The sequence below is a fragment of the Struthio camelus genome, chromosome 3 (assembly GCF_040807025.1).
Source record: "Struthio camelus isolate bStrCam1 chromosome 3, bStrCam1.hap1, whole genome shotgun sequence".
Taxonomy (NCBI): domain Eukaryota; kingdom Metazoa; phylum Chordata; class Aves; order Struthioniformes; family Struthionidae; genus Struthio; species Struthio camelus.
Genome location: NC_090944.1, coordinates 40,205,786 through 40,226,825, shown reverse-complemented (window position 1 = coordinate 40,226,825; position 21,040 = coordinate 40,205,786). Strand labels below are relative to the sequence as shown.

Sequence of the window (21,040 nt, the reverse complement as noted above, 5' to 3'; positions counted from 1 at the left end):
TTATACCGCTTCATTTTTTCATATAAGATCATAGCTAGCCCCATTCACCACACAAACGCCTACTTCTGTTTTTGTTTTATTCTTCTTAAGAACTTGGCCTCATGGTCATTCAGATTTAGATATGCTAATGTACAAGTAATGTATAGGTTGAGAATCTCTGTTTTTCCTGCATGCAAGATTAAACAGATGTCAGCCTAGTTTCTCTTTTCATTCACTATTCTGCAGCACGAATCTAGTCCCTTTTAACAATCTGTTCTCAAACTAATCCGTTCTAATCATTCCAACTCTCAACCTATTTAAATTGTTTATCTTTCAGCTCTGAACTTGCGTGTTCCCCTGTTTATTTTTACAAAGCAGCATTCCTCTTTACTTTAGGTGCCATGAATAGGTCAAGTATAAGCTAGTCTCAAGGCTGCCTTTATAGCTTGTGGACTGAACATCCAGAGGGCAATCTGTCCCCTTATTTTAGGTACCCAGGATGGTATAAATTGCTCTCCTGACCAATGGCCTCTCTTGACTAGAAAGGAAGCTTAGGGTGACTTTGGCAATGGATTCTGTGCTACTTCTGGTAAGCAAAACAAATCTCAGTCAATGTAATCAGAACTGAAAGCAGCATTACAAGTGATGGCTACTGAACATCAAAACATTTTCTGTATTTTCTTTGCTCTGCTCTTTTCTCACACTAACGCTATTCTCTTCTCTGAGCTCTGCAGAACAGTGACCAGCGGATTTTACTGAATTGTTTTATAAATTTCTCCGTTACGTATGGTTCGAACCACTCCCTCTGTCAAGATTGAATTTAAACTGCCAGTGGATATCCCCTTCTTGTCATTTGGCTACACCTCCTGAATTTCTTGACAGCTTTTCCTGTCTTTGACTACATTAAATAACTTTGCTATATATTTTGGAACATTACTGATAAGTCAAAGATCAATCTTCTTAAAAATAGCATGAACAAAAATGGCTTTTCTCATGCTGCAAATTCTGTTTATTTTCTGTCATTTCCAAATAATATCCAGGACAACACTTTTCACTTCAAGACAACTTGATGTTCTTATCAACAATCCCTTACAGCAGTAAGTTTCCATTTTGTCAAGAGAGTCTTCTTTAACTATTTTTGGCTACTACTCCTGAGGAAATTTAAGTGACAACAGAAGAATAATTTTCCTTTACAAAAAAATCTTAGTCTCCTAATACTGTTCCCTATCTCCACTTCCCCATTCCATCTATACTTTTAAAGATAATTATGCTTGTGGCAGTCCAATCTTCTAATCTAGCAAATTATTTAAATTAAAGTATGAATATTTCTGGTTAGCAGCCCAGCTAACGTTCTTTTAGAACATTTCTTCAGAACTCCGAATGCAGTTTCCTGTGGTGGGGCCCCAAAACTGCCAAAATCCTAAGAGACATCTGCTTAGACCTTTAGCTCTCCAAAGAAGTTCAAAAGGCTACTAAGTTCAGAAAGCTAGGATTTATTCTTTGATTTAAAACGAGGAATTCTCTCTTTTAAACAGAGAAAACCAAAAGTAAGCAGTTAAGACGCAATGGAAATGAAGAGGTTTATAAACTTTTCTCCCCCTGCCTGCTGTATTCTTGCAGGTGGATCTGTACTTCCAGCTAATTCAGGATTATTCTGAATGGTAGCAAAAACTCCTCTGTTTTCCACATCATCTTTTCCCTGTGCCTGCTCAGCTGCCCAATGAGGAGGAGGAACAGGAGGAGGAGGAAGGCAGCCCCCACCTTCCTCCAGAGGCTTCTCTTTCATCCAATCATTTCTTAAAGGAACATAATACAGAACAGAGAGCACACAAATAAAACAAATACCATCTGTCCCAGCCGCACTTAATCAACACAAGTTGTTGCTTTTCAGTTTTTTTAAGTTTTTCATAGCATGTTCTTTGTCCTTGAGGGAAAAGCTAAGAGGAAACAAGTCTTGCTTTAATGGGAAAGTATGTGCTTTCACTATGTTGACTAAACCAGTCCCAAAGCACAGATAGTGGATTATCTGACGAGCTAAGATCTCTAATGCACAAACAAGCCACTGTGTTAAAAAGCTTAGCAGAGGCATGGCAACTGTCCTTATGGACCTTCTCAGCTAGTTCCAAAAGATGTGGCTTAGTATAGCCTACCATATGCTTAAGGTAATTTTCATCACATGTGCCATGGGCTGAGCATGCGTAATGGACGGTCATTTCAGTGTGGCTGTCCTATAATAACTTGTTAAACCACAGCTACTTGTTTGTGTGTCTTGAAAGAATGAGAGAAAATAACACTCCATCTGCGAATGATTTCAGGAGACTAGTATATCTATGAAACAGAATTACATGTTTATGGACCACTACAGTGTCATTCAATTAGAAGTGAACACGTAAACTGAAATTAGTAAAAGGAAACTGAGAACTCAGTGCAAAACTGTGAAATTTGCTACAGAACGGGATTTTTTTCTGGCAATGAAAGCAGCAGTTCATTCGAGTGCTGAATCCTTTTCTTAATATATCTCTCAAGTAAGGAAATTCTAAAATGAAAATATGAGAAAAGGAATTTCAAATATCTGAGAGAGCTGAGGAAATATTTTATGATAAATAACTATGAAATAACTATAGTATAGTCCTGTTCAAATATGAACATATAAAGAGAAGGTCTCCTTTCTGCACACATCTGCTTCCTACATGGAATCTGTTTACAGACTTAAATGACAAGAATGTTATTTCAAGTTATAAACATGACCTCCCACATTTTTGAACTCTTGGTATGAGTACCAATTCTGCTCTTGGTACAGCAGAATTAATGCTAAGACAACAGCAATTGCATAGTTCATTCCTTTCAGTCGAGATCAACAGAAAAGCTTCCTAGGTAACGTTTACCTAAACAATCAGACTAGTTATGCAGCCCTGTTCCCTGAAGATGACTTTGTCACACTGAGGAGATAATTCAAAAACAATGGATTGTACAGCTAAATGAAAGACAGAATTTGAAGTGAGGAGTCCTTATTGCTAGTGCAGAAATTAAATACTCAGGTCAATTATTAGATGTCAGGGCGAGAGGCCAAGTAATTTTTTTTTTTTTACTTGTGAACAGATTCCATTTTATTCAGCAGTTTTGCAGAAGAACCTAGAAGTGCCTCAAAGAAGGTAGAGGGTCTATTGTGCTGGGTACTATTAAAAAAAAAAAAAAAAGTGTCCAGTATTTTACCTCTGGCTGAGAGAGCTTACAACGCACTTTCGAAAAGAGTGGGACAAAGGGTGGTAAGTAACTCCAGCTAAAATTGAATTATTCCATATACATCCCTTCTGTGCTTGTGAAAATCAGAAATCACTCCTTGGTGATAACAGTTAGTCCTCATCTCACCATGCCACCCGAGCTAAACTATTCTGGTCAATGAGGCGTACAGCAGAAGCAAGACTCCACCAACCCTGTCCCTTCTCGATAGTTGGCTCTGAGCAAGCAGTAATGTGGGGAGAGGATAAACTTACTCCAATACGTCAAGATACAGAGGTAGGTAGTCAGAATGAGCTTATAAACTCATTTAACTTTTCTCTGCCTCTTTCTCTTCCTTTGATGGTTATATAGTTAAGAACAGACCTACTCCTGAGAGTTTAAGAATATCTTAGATGTGGGAAGAGGAAGAATAATCAAAAGAAAGACTGAGACGATTATGCAGTTATCTAGACTAGCCAGTGCACAGCACAGTTTTTGATTCAGTTGCAAAGTTCTTGCTGTTTCCCATTTGAAGAATGTGTAGAAACATACACTATTTCAATGTTTTTTAAAAACATTTTTCAGTGTTTTTTTCACATTTTTCAGAGGACAAACAGAGCAAAATGCAGTAGAACATGTCAAACAGCATGGGCTGTGCTCTTTAAATAAACTCTTTTTTTATCTTGTCATAAAAAATGCCACAGAACAAGCTTTTCAAGGCACAACATGTCTTTTCTTTATAAGTATGTACAGAGTTTAGCATAATGGGGGACTGAAAACTGACAGGAGCTTTAAGTAGTGCCACAGTACAAACCATAAACAACAGCAATAATAAATCACTTGTTAAGAGCAAAAGCTCCCCATAACAAAATGCTGTAAACATTTTAAGACTCGTAGAGTACTTTTTGGTGAGTTCTTTGACATGCCTCCAATATAAGGCTGTGCTTTACAGGAGTAGTGTTTACAGACCTGTCAATCTAAATCTAAACTGGACAAGAATAAATATTTACTATTGCACAGACAGCTATATTTTGATTAGGGCCATTCCAAAAATTTCTCAGATATATTCTTAATCAACTAGTTTCAGAAGCACTTACACTTATGGCCACTAATAAGTGGAATTCAATTGCTAAGAAACTTCATATTTGAAGAAACATAATTTAAAAAATAAATCTGAATAAAATTTTGAAATTCTCACACAATGAAGAAATGAATTAAGCAACAGAAGGCTTAAGTTATTTTGACAACTAATGGATTATGCTTTTTGTAATTAGTGCTTCTCTGTCTATGCTGATTATCACCCTATAACATGTGCAAAGACTGTGTTTTGGGAGAATATAATATTAAAAGAGATAATGTCAACAAAATCAACATTTCTCAAGCTATTTAGTATATCATTATTATCTTAATTCCCATGATTTTCTAAAATGCCATTTGAATCACCGTATATCCTGGAGAGGCTCATAGCACATAGCTACAGTTTGTAGTATTCTGCTGACAAATTTCTGAATTTTATTTTAAGAGCCTTAAGCTTTACATTCAAGCCTTGAGATACAATTATGGGGAGGTCTGATAGATAATGCATACTGAGTATACTAAACCAGAGAGAAGATAACCAAGCAATAAAGATAATCTGGAGGAGGAAGAGGACCCCAGTGAGGAATGTCATAGAAGCAGCAATTCTAAAGTACATACTTGCAATTTCTGATTTTCAATAGGTCTTAAATTTGATAGAAGAAATTCCTATTTCTTACCTACATTTCCAGTCATTAGGTATGAATTCTGAAAGTCCATCATTCCCATTCCAACAATGTGTATGAAATCTTCAATCACCTGCATTAACTCCACTGAGCCTGGATAGATCTAATAAAGGAAGGTCAGACATTTCATAACTATAATATCAAAATCTCTACAGCAGCAAAATCAAAAAAAAATCTAAATGCAATAAGACGAGATGTGAGATGTAAAAGTTAAACTGCGCTTCTAATGTTTCAACAGCTAACATATTCTGTGACTGTAAAACCATCATTTTTGGCATTAGGTCCACACGTAAACAGACATTCTTTCACATAAGGCTATATGAAATCAGCTTTTCATAGGAACTGTGAAATGTTTGCTCATAAGTCACTGCAATTATCAAAAAAAATGTTTTACTGTCCATTACTTTCATTAATTAAATGTTAAAATATTTCATATTGCAGAAGAAAATTCCAACTAATGTTACCTTCCTTATTCTGGAAGATATCTTGAGTAACTTTAGAAGTACCCACATAAACAGCTGAACGTAAATCTTACCTGTGGTCTCTGCAGCATGATAACCCCGTCTTGCTTTAACCAATTAATCAATATAATTTTTTACTTTTGATACTACTTTTATGCTGAGGTGGAGTAGTAGAATCACAGAATCACAGAATTGCAGAATAGTTGAGGTTGGAAGGGACCTCTGGAGAGAGTCTGGTCCAACCCCCCCAGGTCAACGCAGGGTCACCTAGAGTAGGTTGCCCAGGACCATGTCCAATTGAGTTTTGAACAAGGATGACAATATTTCAGGGCAACCTCTTCCAGTGTTCAACCACCCTCACTGTAAAAAGCTTTTTCTTATGTTTAAATGGAACTTCCTGAAATTCGATTTGTCTTTTGCTTCTTGTCCTGTCATTGGGCACCACTGAGAAGAGTCTGGCTCTGTCATCTTTATTCCCCAACAGGTATTTATACACATTGATAAGATCCCCCCTGAGCCCGCCCTTCTCCAGGCTGCACAGTCCCAGCTCTCTCAGCCTCTCCCAGTATGACAGATGCTCCCACCCTTAATCCTCTTCGTGGCTGTTTGCTGGACTCACTCCAGCACATCCATGTATTCCTTGCACTGGGGAGCCCAGAACTGGACAAAATAAACTAAAGTAAGTTGCACTAGTCTCTCTGATGCTAATGCAGCATCTCAATGTGACTTTCCAAATGGAAAGGGACAGAACATTTGAAAGAAGTGCCGTTTATTTCCAAAGCTGCAAGCTCACACGATCACAAAAATATTAAAAATTGTTATATTTAGCAACAATACACCATCAAAACCACATTAAATATCAAGATAGTTATTAATAAGCTTAAATGATACTGCTCAAGTCATATAAATAAAAAATCAATTTTTATTGGTTATGATCTTTGTCATGAAAAGGACAATTTTCAGTAATATAGTATCTTACAATTATAAAAGAATGGTGAGCTGTTCACAGTGCTTTTTCTTTCATATCAGTGAGACATCCAAATTGCAGATTAGCAGCAACATTCAACTCATTATTTCCATTACTGGGAGTACAGACCCTAAAAATGAAAATGCTCATAGAGACTATAAATTCCAGTATGTTGTGCTCCATCTTGATCTTGTTTTGTTTGTCTGGATCCATAGCTGTTCAACTGAAGATGGAGAATTTCTCAATATGCTTTGTTGTCTATATTTTATCCTTTTATAAAAGGTAGGGCAGCAACACTATTTTATGAAGAATTTACGATCCTACCAAGCTGAAAATGCTGCCTCATATGAAGCAGACTTAACTTTTATTTTCCTAGCAACAAGCTAATGAGATAGTAAGTGCGGGTTTTGCATCCCTCTCATTCGTAGTACACATATTCCCAGATTACGAACCAAGGCTGAATTTCAGTCAAAAGATTCTTTCACCCTACTTCTTGCACATAACATTTTATAGTTATAACTTCAGCAGAAACTGTTGAACCCTCACTGTTTTAGAGGTACTCTTCATTTTTATATATCTGAAGTAGTAGTTAATCAATAGGATGCCGGCAGATGGTGATGAAGAATATGCAGAATAGCTCCTGAGTTTTGAAACACCAGTATGAACTTATTCATTGAGGACTTGAAGTTGCTTCCTGTCTACAGTACTTTACATCAGTTCTCAACAAAAGGCAAGTACTAAAGTGAGTGCTGCTTATCTGTATGCTATGTAACCTGCAATTAATGGTTTCAACTGCTGGCATTTAATCTAGAAAAAAGATGTGCTGAGGCATTGCAGCTGTATACTTGATAGAAAGTCAGCAATTTGCTAACAGTGAGTAAGACTTTCTTCCCAGCAAAAGAATCCAGAAAATAGTCTAAGAGATGTAAGCTAGTAGTGCCTGTGGAGTTGAAGAAAGGCACACAAACTGGCAAGGAATTTGGTGAGATCGCCCTTGGTTTGCAACTTGTCATTAAAAAGAATATATCAACCAAGTGGCTGAACTGGGAACAGAATAACCTTTCCTCTTCTTTAGTCAGTAGTGTTTGCCCTAGATGGGATGTACTTGCAACACAAAACGACTTGTACACATTCTTTTCAAACAAGTTTATCTGCTAGCATGACTTTTAACATACAAACTTTTAAAAAGTCTTTGCACAGGATGTAACAATTCCAAATAATATTATCTGATTCTGTTTAATCATAACTTTTCAGTGTTTTATCCAAAATAGGAATGATTGGATGTATTTATTTATTTAGGAAAACACTCTTTCCATATGAACGAAGGAAGGAAGACTAACAACTCATTCACCTTAGCCAATATGAAGAGCTACTTGCTTCAATAGTTTCTTTGAGACTGCTTGTGTAACTGCCCAACAAAAATAACAATGACCAGTGGTGTGGTTCCTCTGGGTACCATCCTTATAGCTCAGGGGTCTAAGATTTAATGAATTCTCAGCTTCATTACCAGGCAGCTATTGCCCTGCTACTCCTGTTTTCAGCTCTACACTGTGTTTGCTTGTGTCTCTGCCTGCCTGCCAGTGCTGTATTTGGATCCACAATACAATGAATTACCAGGCAGAGCGAAAGAGCTGAGGGAGAGCAAAAATAACTTTTGTCTCCTCTCTCTCCTTCAATACAGCTTCTTCTACCAGCATAAGTGAGGAAGAAAGGAACTCGAGATTTGCTGTTCCCCCCTTTAACTCCAAGTTCTCACCATTTCCTCTCAGGTGCTGTTATTCCCTGATCTTGGTGGGACCGACACCATACACAGCATGGGAAAGCAGGCAGGGTCGAGGGTATAAGTAGACAAAATTGGAAACATAAAGAGTGACGCTCTGTCTGTTCATTAGTCAGGCTGAAATAGTTGTTTTATATTGGTTCCCTAATCTTGGTGGTATCTAGTTATGGTCACATGCATGTGACTTTGCTGCTCCCATCCACCACCAACAAAGGAGATCACATGCTTTGCCTATTGTTGTAGCTACTCTTTCATAGTGGAATAGAAGAACAATAATAGAAAAATACAATTCCTGGCTAAATTACAATGGGCAGTTTGCAGCATCATATGTCTACAACAAGGTTTGAATCAGTAGCAAAATGAAAAGCCTCGATCATCCTTTTCTTAATCACATGCCAAAGATGAATTTATAAAAATTAAGTTAATTAGCTTCAAAGAGCTTCAAACATGCAGTAGTTTACTAAGAATCACACTAAGAGTGAGCACATTTCAAGTATCTAGCTAACCTAATGCTAATGACCATACCAGAACAGACCAAAGGTCTGTGCAGGCTAGTTATCTGCCCTTAGCAATGGCAAATAGCACATGCCCAATTAATAGTATAACGGGGCAAGCACATAGCGATACTTCTTTTGGAATTCTTCTCCAGCCTTCAGTAACTTTTTTGCCAAAGGAATTCCTTAGGCAGAAATGCAATCTTTCTAGGAACAGTCCTATACTGACTTTTCTTGCATTAAGTTGTCCATTCACATTTTTAACTCATATGCATTTTCACTGACAAGAAGTTCCATAACCTAGCTAACTACATGTTTTATGTAAAAAAAAATTATCTCTTGTTATTTGTTCTAAACCTGCCACTTCACCGGTTTCTATGTGATGTCCTTTAGTCGTTGTGTAAGAAATACAATTAAATAAATATGTCATTCCCACTTCACCATCTCCATTCTCCTCCTCACTTTAGAATTCTCTATCACAGATTACCTGTTGTCTCTTTTCCAGACTGAAGAACCTTACTTCATTTAATCATTTCTCATATATAAATAGTTCCATACCTTTGAAAATCTTCATCATTCTTCTCTGTTCATCCCCATTACCACTGTTATTTGTATTTGAAAAAGTGTGATAGTTCTATAGCCATATCCATAAGTATTAACATAATCCTGTAAAGCTCTAGGTTATAAGCATGTACGAAATACTTATATCCAAGCCAAAAAAAAAAAAATCCATTTGAATTTTAACTTTTTTATTATAAAATGAGTGTCTTTGTTAAACTTTACTGGTTTATAAAATATGATCATAATATCTAACTTAGTCCCGAAATTTTTCTGTCTTAAGGATCGCTGCTGTTCTTTTAAATGTAAATATTTAAAAAGAGTCTTCTGTTTTAAATTTTGTAAGCATTTTGGTGGAGTGGTTGAGTTCTTTAGATGAGTTCTGATGTGTTTAGTTTAACAGAAACCTCATTGTGGCTAGCCTTTTACTAATCGTATTTAATCTTCTTATGCACTCCATCACAGCATCAAAAGGAAAGATGCTTTCTTTAACATCATGAGTCATTCCATGGAACACAGTGAAAACCTGTTCATCAACAGAGACTTCTTATGATCTTAAAACAATTTTCATCCTAGGAATTAGCCAATGGGGCTGGAATTGCTCTTTTTTGAAAAGGATCAGGCGTTTCCAAAATATCAGCTCATTTAGGATCTCCTTTCCAAAATATCATCTCATTTAGGATCTCCTTTCACCTACAGCTGGGTGTGTGTTTAGTTTCATTTTTGCAACCATATATTACACTTTATTCTGACTCATTAAAATAATGTGTAGCCTCTGATTAAGAAATAGTGACTATCATTATATTCATAGCTTGCAAATTTATAAATTGATGAATTGCATAACACAAATCTTACCTGTTGTGCATCCTCCCATTTCTCTTTGTTTTCTTCATCTAAGAGGTTACTAATGATTTGAAAGAAGTTCTGGAAATAAAAGACAAAGTAAAATGACATTCAGTAACATAAAACAGTCTTAACTTTAAGTAGACATTAAGAAAGATTTCCTTTTGCTATTCAAGATGCACTTCTGCAGCCTATTTTCTGTCAGCAGAAGACGTAAAAGATAACAAAAGGGTATATTAGACTAAGAAAAGGTCACGTATATTTTATGCTTAACTGTTCACTTCTGGCCATATAATCAGATTCTGTACTACTTTGGATAAAATAAGAACCATATTAAACTTGCTCAATTTCTAAATGTGACAGTGTTCTATTTTTTAATTTACTCTCAATTCCAGAAACTAGACTAGTGTACACCTTGAAAATAAACAAAATTAAAAAAAACACTCGGCTCGGGGTCACCATTTTTTTGTTCAAATCCTGAAAATCATGAAAATCATCTTTAATGACACAAATAGTGGAGACAGTGGTATTTCACTGATAAGAGGCTATCTGAAACCAGGTGTGGTTTACTTTATAAAAGTTCCATTTGCCTCTGTCCTTTTAGCAATTTTAGCAGAAAAAGAAAAATTTATTTCTGTTTCTTTGACCTTAAATTGTTACTTTCTATGTCTCATTGTCCTGCTCATTTAATTGCAATTAAGCAAATCACATGAATGGCAGCCAGGGCATTTAAAGGTTAACTTCTAGACCACGCATTTTAAAATATTCCAAGTGTTTATGGAGAGCTTTCCTTTCCAATTTTGTCTGCTCTCTCCCCCAATTTTTATTTCCAATTTCTTTAAGAACTATGAGTTTGCACAGTCTGTTCTTCTCAGCTCTATATCACTTTTCCTGCAGAATGTCATTTTTTTCTACAGTCTGCCAATTATCATTTTTCTGTTCCTTCCTAAAAAAATACATGTAGCTTCCACTGACCTTAGCTGAAGAGTACTACTAAGCTGCGCAAAACCCCTAAAAAAAGTTATAGTTGAATACCAATAGAGGCCTTGGAACTCAAATTAACGGTCATATTAATTTCCCTCTCTTGCACATACTTTTTAGCCAATTTGTTAGGGTTAAATAAGGTATAAATGAGGCTTAAATATGAGGTAGTTTAAATACATTATTTAATGAAAGTACAAAGCCTTCAACTGCACGGTAACTGAATGGAGAACAGAAATAAATTCTGCCCTCAGGGTGCTATGTATACTTTGGTTGCACTTGAAAATATATTAATTTCAAAATTTGAGATATTGCAGACATTTTAGGTGTCTTGGAGAAAATGAATTTTAAGAATACTGCATTACAAAATTTCTCATAACCATATAAATGAAACCTTGTAATACAACATTGAATAAAACTTATGAAAACTATTTTTATACAAAAACATTTTCACAGTTTAAGCTAGTTCCTAAAGTTAACCAGCAAAAGACTCCATCTTTGTTTCATCATTAGGAAGTTAATTATGCTAACCATAAGATTTAAATTGATAAAAAATTATGTTAACTTAGCAAAGCAAAACTCTTATAGAGGTGATTGATGCTTTGGTGAGTTTGGGCAGAAAACCCCATACATTAATGAAGGCACAGTCCTTCTCTCACAGAACTCATTGGCAAAATATCCATAAGCTTCAGTGAAGCAGAACTTCATGATAAGAATGGAAATGGATTAACAAGGTATTGTGCAAATCATGAGTTTGTATAGGAATGGAATGATGAGGATTAAAAGCAGGCAGAAAAGAAAAATGTTCTCATGGTTTGAGACAGTTTCCACTGATACAGAGGGGAATTTTCCATTTGTTTCGATAAGCTTCACAAAGTCCTCAGTATTCACAGCAAGAAGTATTTCAATGTCTATTCATATTCAGCGCTCTATTGCCAAGTTCAGAGAGAACAGAACACCATAATTTATGTATACATGATATATTATGCAAACTGATGTGTTTAATGTAACCTATGTCACCTCTACTCTCTAGATATCTTTTCAATTAAAAAAAAAAGCAAAAAGATTCAAGGCTCATATGGGTATGCCTAAATGTCTGTACATTTTATAAAGCTTAATTAATGGCCACACACACAAAAAAATCGTTTAAAAAATGCCTGTGAGCTTCATCGCCAAAAATTCCTTTCTTTAAAAGAAGGTATACACAGGTTTAGCAGGATATAAATCAAGTAGAAAAAAAAATGCATTAGTTAATTAACACTGTAAATACAAAAATGTTGTCTAAGAAGAAGATTTTCCCTCAGCTAGGTCATGTTCTAGATACCTAAAAATGCCTTCTTTCCTTTTTGCATTAAGAGCTATTTCATTTGCAAACTATACCCAAATGTCACATGGGGCTATCAAACTTGAGTATTTACCATCCTTTTTTCTTTCATTTTACAAGTGATTTCAAGGTAGGTTCTAGATTGTCATGTACTTAGTAAATGCCTAACAGGATGGGCTTTATGAGAGTTGGTGGCACTTTGAAACACAAGACTGTATTTATAGATCTATAAATATATGGATTTTTGGGATATTTATAGAGGATCTTCCTGCCTTTACATAAAACCTGTGGCAAATGCTGGTCTGATCTCATTCATATATGCCATTAATGGTGCAATTTTTATCTAGAAGAATATCCGAACAAATCTGAATGAATATCTGAATTATTAAGAAAAAGACTGCCTGCCAATTCCAAAATCAAAGGAAAGAGAAAAATTGTTATCACCAAAAATTTTAATTTTTACTGCATTCTACACTATCACTGCTCTATTGCTGAGGGCAATCCCTGAAAGGCTTCATGGCACTGTAAACATCTGTCATTTATGTAATAAGGCTATGGGTTTGTCCCAGCTTTCCTTTAACATTAACATTACCCACAGTAATGTGTTCCTCTGCCAAACCTGGGGTTTTCCCCTATGCTGGATGACTGCTTTAATCAGTAAGAAAAACTATGAGAAGGATGCACTGTTTTAAAAAGAGAGCGGTAGGTACTATTACATTTTGTCTGGAATCATTTCTATTAATCAGGTTCAGAGCATGTCTATTCATGCAAGCTGAAGACAAGAAGAGGAAAATGTAGCTACGCATTGCTTATACACCAAGAATACATTTCACCTCTTTCAGGTGTCCGGTAGCAAAATAAAGCATGCTAAGAAGAATTAAGCTTAGCATTCATTAGACAATATTTGTCAGTTTAACTAGAATGGCAAATCATCCTTGCATAAATGCAGCCTCTACCAGGAAAAAAAATACAGCTTTATTGGCCCCCCCAAAGTAAAATAAACTATACTGGCCAAAGCAGTTTCATTGCAGTATAATTACATCTACTCTAGGACATCATGATTTTGGCAGAGTTCTAATAGGTAGAGTTGGCCTTAGGGGAATTTTGCCTGAGGAAGACACTTTTTAAAGCATGATAGTTCTGCACTTTTCCAGTGTAATACTGTGGAGAGTCAGCATACAGAAATTTTAGCTAACTTTAACTGGTTATGGTGCCAGTAGCAGTCTAGTTGCTGCAGCAGCATGGACATCCGCGTGGGATATTTTATCCTCCTAAGGAGCCAGTTCAAAGCTAGTTTTGCACTACATTGAAGTGACTATAATTCCCCTGTAGAGACATTCTAAGCCTTACATGTAAATGTAGCTATGTCTATGCAATGTATAAAAAACACTCAGGAAGTATAAATCTTGCATGCAGATGATAAATAACATGGTTTTGCCAATATCGTTATATGCTCATTAGACTTCACTTTCAGTTACATGAAAGCATCAAAACAATCACTGATTAATAGAAATTTATATGCAAAGGCTTATAAATAATCCTAGCTCAAAATACAAACAAAAGACAAGAAATGACCGATTTAATATGTACATTGTACTTGGCAATAAACCATAAATGATGTGCATGGACCCAATAACAAGAATATCTTGCTGCTTGAGAAAAAAACATTTTTCCCTCAATTTCTGCTCCTGTTTGACATCATTTATACGGTAGCTGTGGAGGCTGTGATGCATGAAGAGTTTTCAGACAGCAATACTAGTGCTTTGTGATTTAATCAAAGAGACGATTAAGTGGCTTCACTGCTTCAATTATGAATAGATATGAGATGCTCTCCAAAAATGTGACAGAGAAATAGGGGTTAAAAAGTCTTTCACCTACTTCGACTATACCCTTGTTCACTACTTTAATGCTATGAGAAATGACACTGCCCTTTACTAAAACAATGGACAGGTACAAAGGCTAAATTTGGGAGACATTGTGGATGAGATCTGATGGTAACACTGCAGTAAACACTGGACCTCCTTGCAGAATCAAACTCCCTCCTTTCATAGCAGGGCTTACATGTTACTGAACTGGCCACTGCAGAAAAGGCTGCTACAAACACAGCCAAATATTGAAGTCTTTTATTTTTGCCCAGGCTTTTCTGAGGTTAATGCCAGTTACAGTCAGGAATGGACAATCATGTTTTCTTAATTTAATTTCCTTCCTTTCAATTTTTTTCTTCTGCAATACAATGAGTGCAGTTCTCTGTTCCAGTTCAAATTCTTTGACCCTTTCTGCAGGCATAAAGCTGTCAAAAATCCTTTTATACAGCTAGAGAAGAATTCCTCCCTAGGAGAATTAATGAATAGCCTTAAGTCACCTCTGCTTTTGGGCTTCAGCATGGGAAGTGTGTGTGGGAGGTCGCAGTTGGGAGAAATAGCATTGGGCAATCCTGTTAGTCCCTGACTGACAGAAGTGGTCCCTGTGGCTATAAAATGCTCTGACTTCTTAGGGAGAAACCTTGTTTCCTGTTGGTCACTGGATCAGGGGATCTGGCAACTCACTGCCATCCTGTCGTGAAAAATCACTTATTAGAGGGTAGCTTAGAGGGCAGCTCAAGAAGACCAGTTCTGGGAAATGCCCTAATAGGTTGTTTAAATTAATATGCTTATTTAGAATTTTAATTATCTTCCAGGGAATGTCTTTCCTATACAAGTAATAGCACAGTTGCCATCTCATAGTCTCAGCATAACTATACAGTGCATTCTGAAGCAATTCCCATATGAAGTAAAAGACCTTGATTCTCCAGCAATTTTCATGACTCGCCTGCTGCTATTTCTGCTATTGTACTACTGGTTTCAATTACTGATATAGGATCCCTTTCTTGTTGTTTAACTGACTCATACATGCTTATCATTCTTCCTGACGTGCAATGTGTACATACATAGTAATGGTAGCAACAAAAGGTTAAAATATTCAAAATCAAAAGCAGTCTTACAATAAATAATCCGGCACTAGACAAGCCTATTTTAAAGCTTTGTTCTGCTTTCTGTACCTGTCTGCCTAAACAAAGGGCACTTTCTATGCCCTACATCAAGTAGTGGCATCTTTGTTTTGGGTAATCACCCTGAAACTTTCAAATTTCATCCCACTTTTTCCTGTCATTCTTTTTGTTAAGTAGTGTCTCTGACTCACATCTTTTGCAATATCCACAAATATTCAGATTGTATATAAGCCAGAGTCTACCAACAACAGAGGGACTAAGCAGAAGGATGAAGATATAAGAAACAAATATATGCAAATATACACACTTTTCTTTTCTCAGTTTTAACTTAATTGGAAGCCTGAAAAGGTAATGGCCTAAAATAAATTACATATATATTTTTAACAGACTTTTAAAAACATAATTATCCATAATTCATAATTTACTTTTCTGACATCAAGTGAAATGAAAAATTATGACTTTGAGAGGTTTCAAGCCTCATTTATGATTTTTTGAGATTTAAAAAAAAAACTAAACTAAATGATTTAGTGCAGAAGATAAAATTAGATTAGAATATCACACACAGCTTCCTCAAGAAGAAGAAGAATCTTGGTATTTTTGTGTAAATATACTTTCATTTTCACTGTTTCATCACTTGCTTTTACCACAGACTAGAAAGTATGGAAATATGTGGTAGAGGAAATTAAAACTGAAATATAATCTCCAGAGTCTGATAACATTTACTTATGGGTGCAATCCTGGTTTCACAGAAAACGACCGTAAAACTTTAAGTGGTGTTACTGAGCAAGGATTTCATCTTTTATTGTCAGAAGTCAGTGACAGACATATTGCTTAATATCTTCTCCTGTATGAAAAGTATGTTTCGTTCTGATTTTATATACTTTCCTGAACACAATGCACGGGTTTTCAAGGTTTTACCCTGACTTTCAATTTGTTAAACTTTTCCTCTCCTCTCTTTGCTTTGTTGTGCTTTTCGGTGCTTTTCTTTTCTGTGCTTTTTTTCAGATGGAATTTAAGAGCTCTTGGTACTCCGGCACCTAATTTCTGAAATGCAGTTATTTGTTTGGTTTGAGAAATCCTTCCATATTTCCTTCATAATATGGCTTACCAATTTTTGCCTTTTCTCATTTCTCCATCTGGTAGCGATTAATTAAAAATTATTAAAATGGTACTAGTTAGTTTTTCCAAGTCAGTTCTGCCAGAATACTATTAAGAACTTTGGAAACAGCTCTACATTGCTGAAGTGAAGGGAACTTTTGGCATAAAAGTGGGAACAGAATCAAAATCTTTCCAATGTATGTAAACTGCAAATGGCCTGATCTGCTAAGCCCATGAACAGAATCACTTGTGCTGAGCCATTTCTCGAGGCTGGTTCCACCAAAGATTTCTGTAATGCCTGTGAATCATAATTGTCAGATAGCTGCAAGTATGAAAGATTTGTGGCAAATAATGCCACATTTAATAGTAAAACTTACTGAAAGTACAAAATGATATTGACTTTCATTCAGAAAAAAAAAAGTTCAGCCAAAATAATTTCTGAGATCCACTGTTCAAAAATTTTTGCTAAAATGTGGACATTTAACTTTCAGCTGGCTAAAGACCAACTAAAGAAATGTTGAATTTATTTGGAAGTTTATTTTTCTCTGTGCATGAAAAAAATGATGAAACTGAAAATATAGGAAGCTTAACTCTGGAAAAATTGTCTTTTCTGAGATGCATACAAACACCTCCAGTAATTTGCACGCCTATATTCCAAACTGTTTTTATAATCTATCCTTAATTTTAAACAAATATATACACACCCATGCATTAATAACTTCATTATTAACTTACGAATATTCATTTAACTATTTCATAAATACTATATGTCTCTACCCTCTCTCCAACTGTTCTTTTTAAGTATATCTGTAGTCTTAGAAAAGGGTCTAAAATTCCCAGTTATAAACAAAACCAATAACCTGATCTTTGTCAATCCTGATCTAGGATCTGTGAAATATTTATTTCAATGAACACTACACAATGAGTTAGTTGTATAGCATACTATGTAGAAATAATTATGATGGTGTTAGTTCCAACAGTGTTCTAATTGGCCTCTCAGACAAGAAGAATTAATCTAATGTGTGAAATAGAAAAACTGTATCAAATGGTCTTATTCACCACTCTTGTATACTTTCAATGAGCTGTATTTGTTTGAGCTGCAGAAGAATGACTTACAGAGCTAAACCTCAGGGAGAGATTTTTGTAATGAACTAGACCAAACAACACTACTGAATTGCTTAATGCAAAAAAAATCAATATACCCCTCTCAATCAAATCAAACCTTTACATGTAAAGACACTGGGATAAACTTTATAAAGAAAGAATTTTACCTTTTTCATGGGCAGCGATGTTTGGGGTATTCATTTCACAGCATGTAGCTGCTTTTGCTACAGTTCTACCTTAGACATAAACATTAGTGAATATAAAATGGTCATTGAGAATATTTAATTTGCCTCCTGGTGCAAAGAGGTGACACAGAGTTTATGGACATAAAATGTATCTGTTGAATCATAACCCTTCTTTCCAGAGTTTCTCTTACCTGGACCCCATCAGATGCAGGGATATAACTTGCTCTTTTAAATGTGTCTGTAACATTTCTGAGAATTTCCACAGAAATCAAAAGGTCCCCTGCATAAAAGTTCTTCCTCTGAGTTAAATCCAATAGCGTCTTGGTCACTTGGGACATTCCATCACCAGCCAACGTCCTCTGTCCCTTGGCAAGGTGCTCTTTAATCTGTATCAGAAGAATAAAAGGAATATCAGAACCTACCTTACCGAAATAAAAAACTAGCTATAATAAATTATAAACACAATCAGAACTATTAAATACCAGAGATATTATAAAAAAGTTATCTTGTTAATGATAAGACAATAATAGTAGACTATGATGACAGAATTATTACATTTACTAGGAAGTCATACAATTTTATACTGAAAGATGCCAAGATCATGTATTCTGAAGCTGTTACACTTAACACATTTACTTCTGTTTGGACACCAATAACCTCTCGACATCCATTTTCTCAAAGAAATGCACTTGGCTCGACTGTGGCTTTCATCTGCTGCATGATTTAGTAAGGAACTAGTCTTCCCCAGTGGAACCGGTGAAGAAACACTATTGTCACACATGAAACAACTGTTCTAAGAGCCCTGAAAGGGATAAATGCTAAGGCAGCCCTCGCTAAACTCTAGTTTAGCACGGGGAAGCATATTCTTCACCCCCGCCAGCCCAGCCTGGCTAGTCAATACAAGACTGAAGATTTGGATAGGGTATGATTCAGGTCTTCTCTTTTGTAGTACTAACAACACAAAGGTGCTAACTTGGAACAATCCTGTTTTTTTCAGGAAATACAAAGATTAGAATTCTGAATTGCTCCTGCGCATCTGTGCAGAGTGCTTATCTTAGATGTAGTTCTTCCAGCAGGCCTGTACACAGTCAGTGATAAATGTAATCCAAAATGCACATGCTGGTCAAAAAACCATCCTGGTAAGAAGCTGAATTTGTGGATCTGGATAATTCTTAAAGCTGACTCAGCATCTAAGGAAGATGCATAGTGCATCACAAAGACAGATGTCACAAGGCCAATCAAGGCTGAAAAGAATGCCTGGTTTAAACAATCTATTTTTACATATGTATATTAACTTACATACACAAATTTAAGTTCTTCCAAATTAAAGAGAAGTTATAGAAAAGATAAAGTAGCTGAGACAGACCTCACTCTAAGTAGCAGAGCTTAAGAGGAAATCTATAGAGCTAGCAACCAAACTGCCTCACACCATCTCTGTAAATGTATCTTCAGCTGCTTTTTAACTTGTCCTTATTTCTTGTGAAATGGAAGGAAGAGGGTAGAGATACCTTTTGTCATTTCCAGGCCTCCCCAGCCACTTTGTGTGCATATATGGTGCTTAGTTACAAAAAAAGGATGGGATATTTAGTAAAAATATTATAGTGATTAAAACGGTTCAAAATAATTTTTATGAAAGCAACATAAAAAATGCAATCACCCTCTAACATAGATTATCTAAATACTTTCTTTCATGCTATTGTATCATACTTTCGTTGCATTCTCAACTGGTCTTGAGATAAATTAGATATATACGTAACACAGCTGGGTTTGGGCAAAGTGGCTGATTCAGGTTACATCTACGGCCTTAAGAGATCTTACAGAAGCTGCAAATTGTTCTGGACCACAATAGGCCTGCCCACACCCTAGAAATACTTTGCACATGGGACAACGCTGTGGAACCCTAAGGTTGCCTAGAATAGACATCTACCAATGGAGCAGGGACAGGGTATGAATCTACTCTATACTGTGGGTACACACTAAAAGCATTATTGTACAACCCAGTATTTTCAACAAAAATAGTAAGAAAATTGAGGCAGTTAGTTTTTTTTTTTTTTTGACAAATATCTCAGGAGAATACCTCCCTCAGTCTTCAGAAAATGGAAATAAATAATTAGGCATGAAATTTGCTTGCAGGAATCCTTTTCTGCAGCTTCTAAGCATTTTAAAAGGAGGCTTTAAATGTAACCTTGTAGGAAAATAACAGCCGATAAAAGGTGTGAGAAAGGCAGAAAATTCATTTGAGTTAGTTTGGGATCTGCGACTGTACACATCACGTTATGAACTACTACTTTCTTGGGAATAAGGGAGTGCAAACAAGACTTCGATCTGTAATTTTTCCAGTGAAATGTTGCCATATGCCTCGTCTTCTCAAGTGCTGTATCTGAGTGGTAAATCAAAAGGGGATCAGCTCCCACAATAGCACAGAAACGACTGAAGCTGCTAGAACTTTTGTCCAGATGTTCATTGACACCAAAGCGTATTTCCAGGTTTTGAGGATTAGCAATGTTAAGTGTGTCTTTGGTCAAGCCCAAAAGACATGCAACATAAAAGGCAGTCCATAAAGCTGAATTCCCAAATTGAGCACATGCCTAAGAATGAAAAATGGGAAAGACATCACACAACAACTTGGAGGCAGAGCTTAAAAGAGAACAAAGAGGTGGGTTTAATCCTAGTAATAACATCAAAGCGATCTTACAGTCCTCGTAAAACTCTTCTGCACTGTTATGCCTACATAAAACACTGACAGGAAAACTGTTGGACTATTACTATACTGTATTATTTTGCTTTCTTTTGTTCCATCCATGTGTTTATCTCCCCCCGCCTCCTTTTTTTTCCATGTTCCTGGTGGACTTTAAGCTCTCACATTTCAAAGATGGCAGCAGAGAACTTGTTATTGTTTTTGGACCATGCATAGCACACAGAAATCTTAATCTTGGTGCTTTTGTAAAGCAAAGAATAAAAATATCAATAGTTGTCACTGTTTTCTAAGCCTTTGAGCAAGCAAAGCTGTGTGAGGCTCTCTTTTCACTGCAGAATTTTACACATCTCTAGCAGCAGAATTGGGAGCTGTAGTATTAGCGCTTCCAGCAAGACATTTTGATCACTTTTGGACACAAAAAGGTAAAAAAGGTCTAGCAAGTGACTTGCCTGCAGTGCCACAAGACTAAATTATTATACCTACTTCAGCAGTAGCTGGGGTTGTGCTGCAGGTGATTTAAACAACCTCAGAATTATTGGCTCTTAAAATTACAGCTCAATTTGGAAGTTTTTTTAAAAAGAACATATCCAGAAAGCTCAGCTT

The 21,040-nt window shown here is 36.0% G+C and overlaps 1 protein-coding gene across 5 annotated transcripts in view; it reads right to left on the bottom strand.

Moving 5' to 3' along the window:
• Window positions 1-21,040, bottom strand: part of ADGRB3 (adhesion G protein-coupled receptor B3) — a 461,840-nt gene that overhangs the window by 221,385 nt on the left and 219,415 nt on the right. For all 5 annotated transcript variants that reach the window (XM_009689155.2, XM_068937480.1, XM_068937481.1 and 2 more), the window contains 3 exons: window positions 17,931-18,125; window positions 10,074-10,142; window positions 4,953-5,061 (listed from right to left, as the gene is read on the bottom strand). In XM_009689155.2, the coding sequence (XP_009687450.2) occupies window positions 4,953-5,061; window positions 10,074-10,142; window positions 17,931-18,125 (373 nt within the window). The remainder of the gene's footprint in view (window positions 1-4,952; window positions 5,062-10,073; window positions 10,143-17,930; window positions 18,126-21,040) is intronic.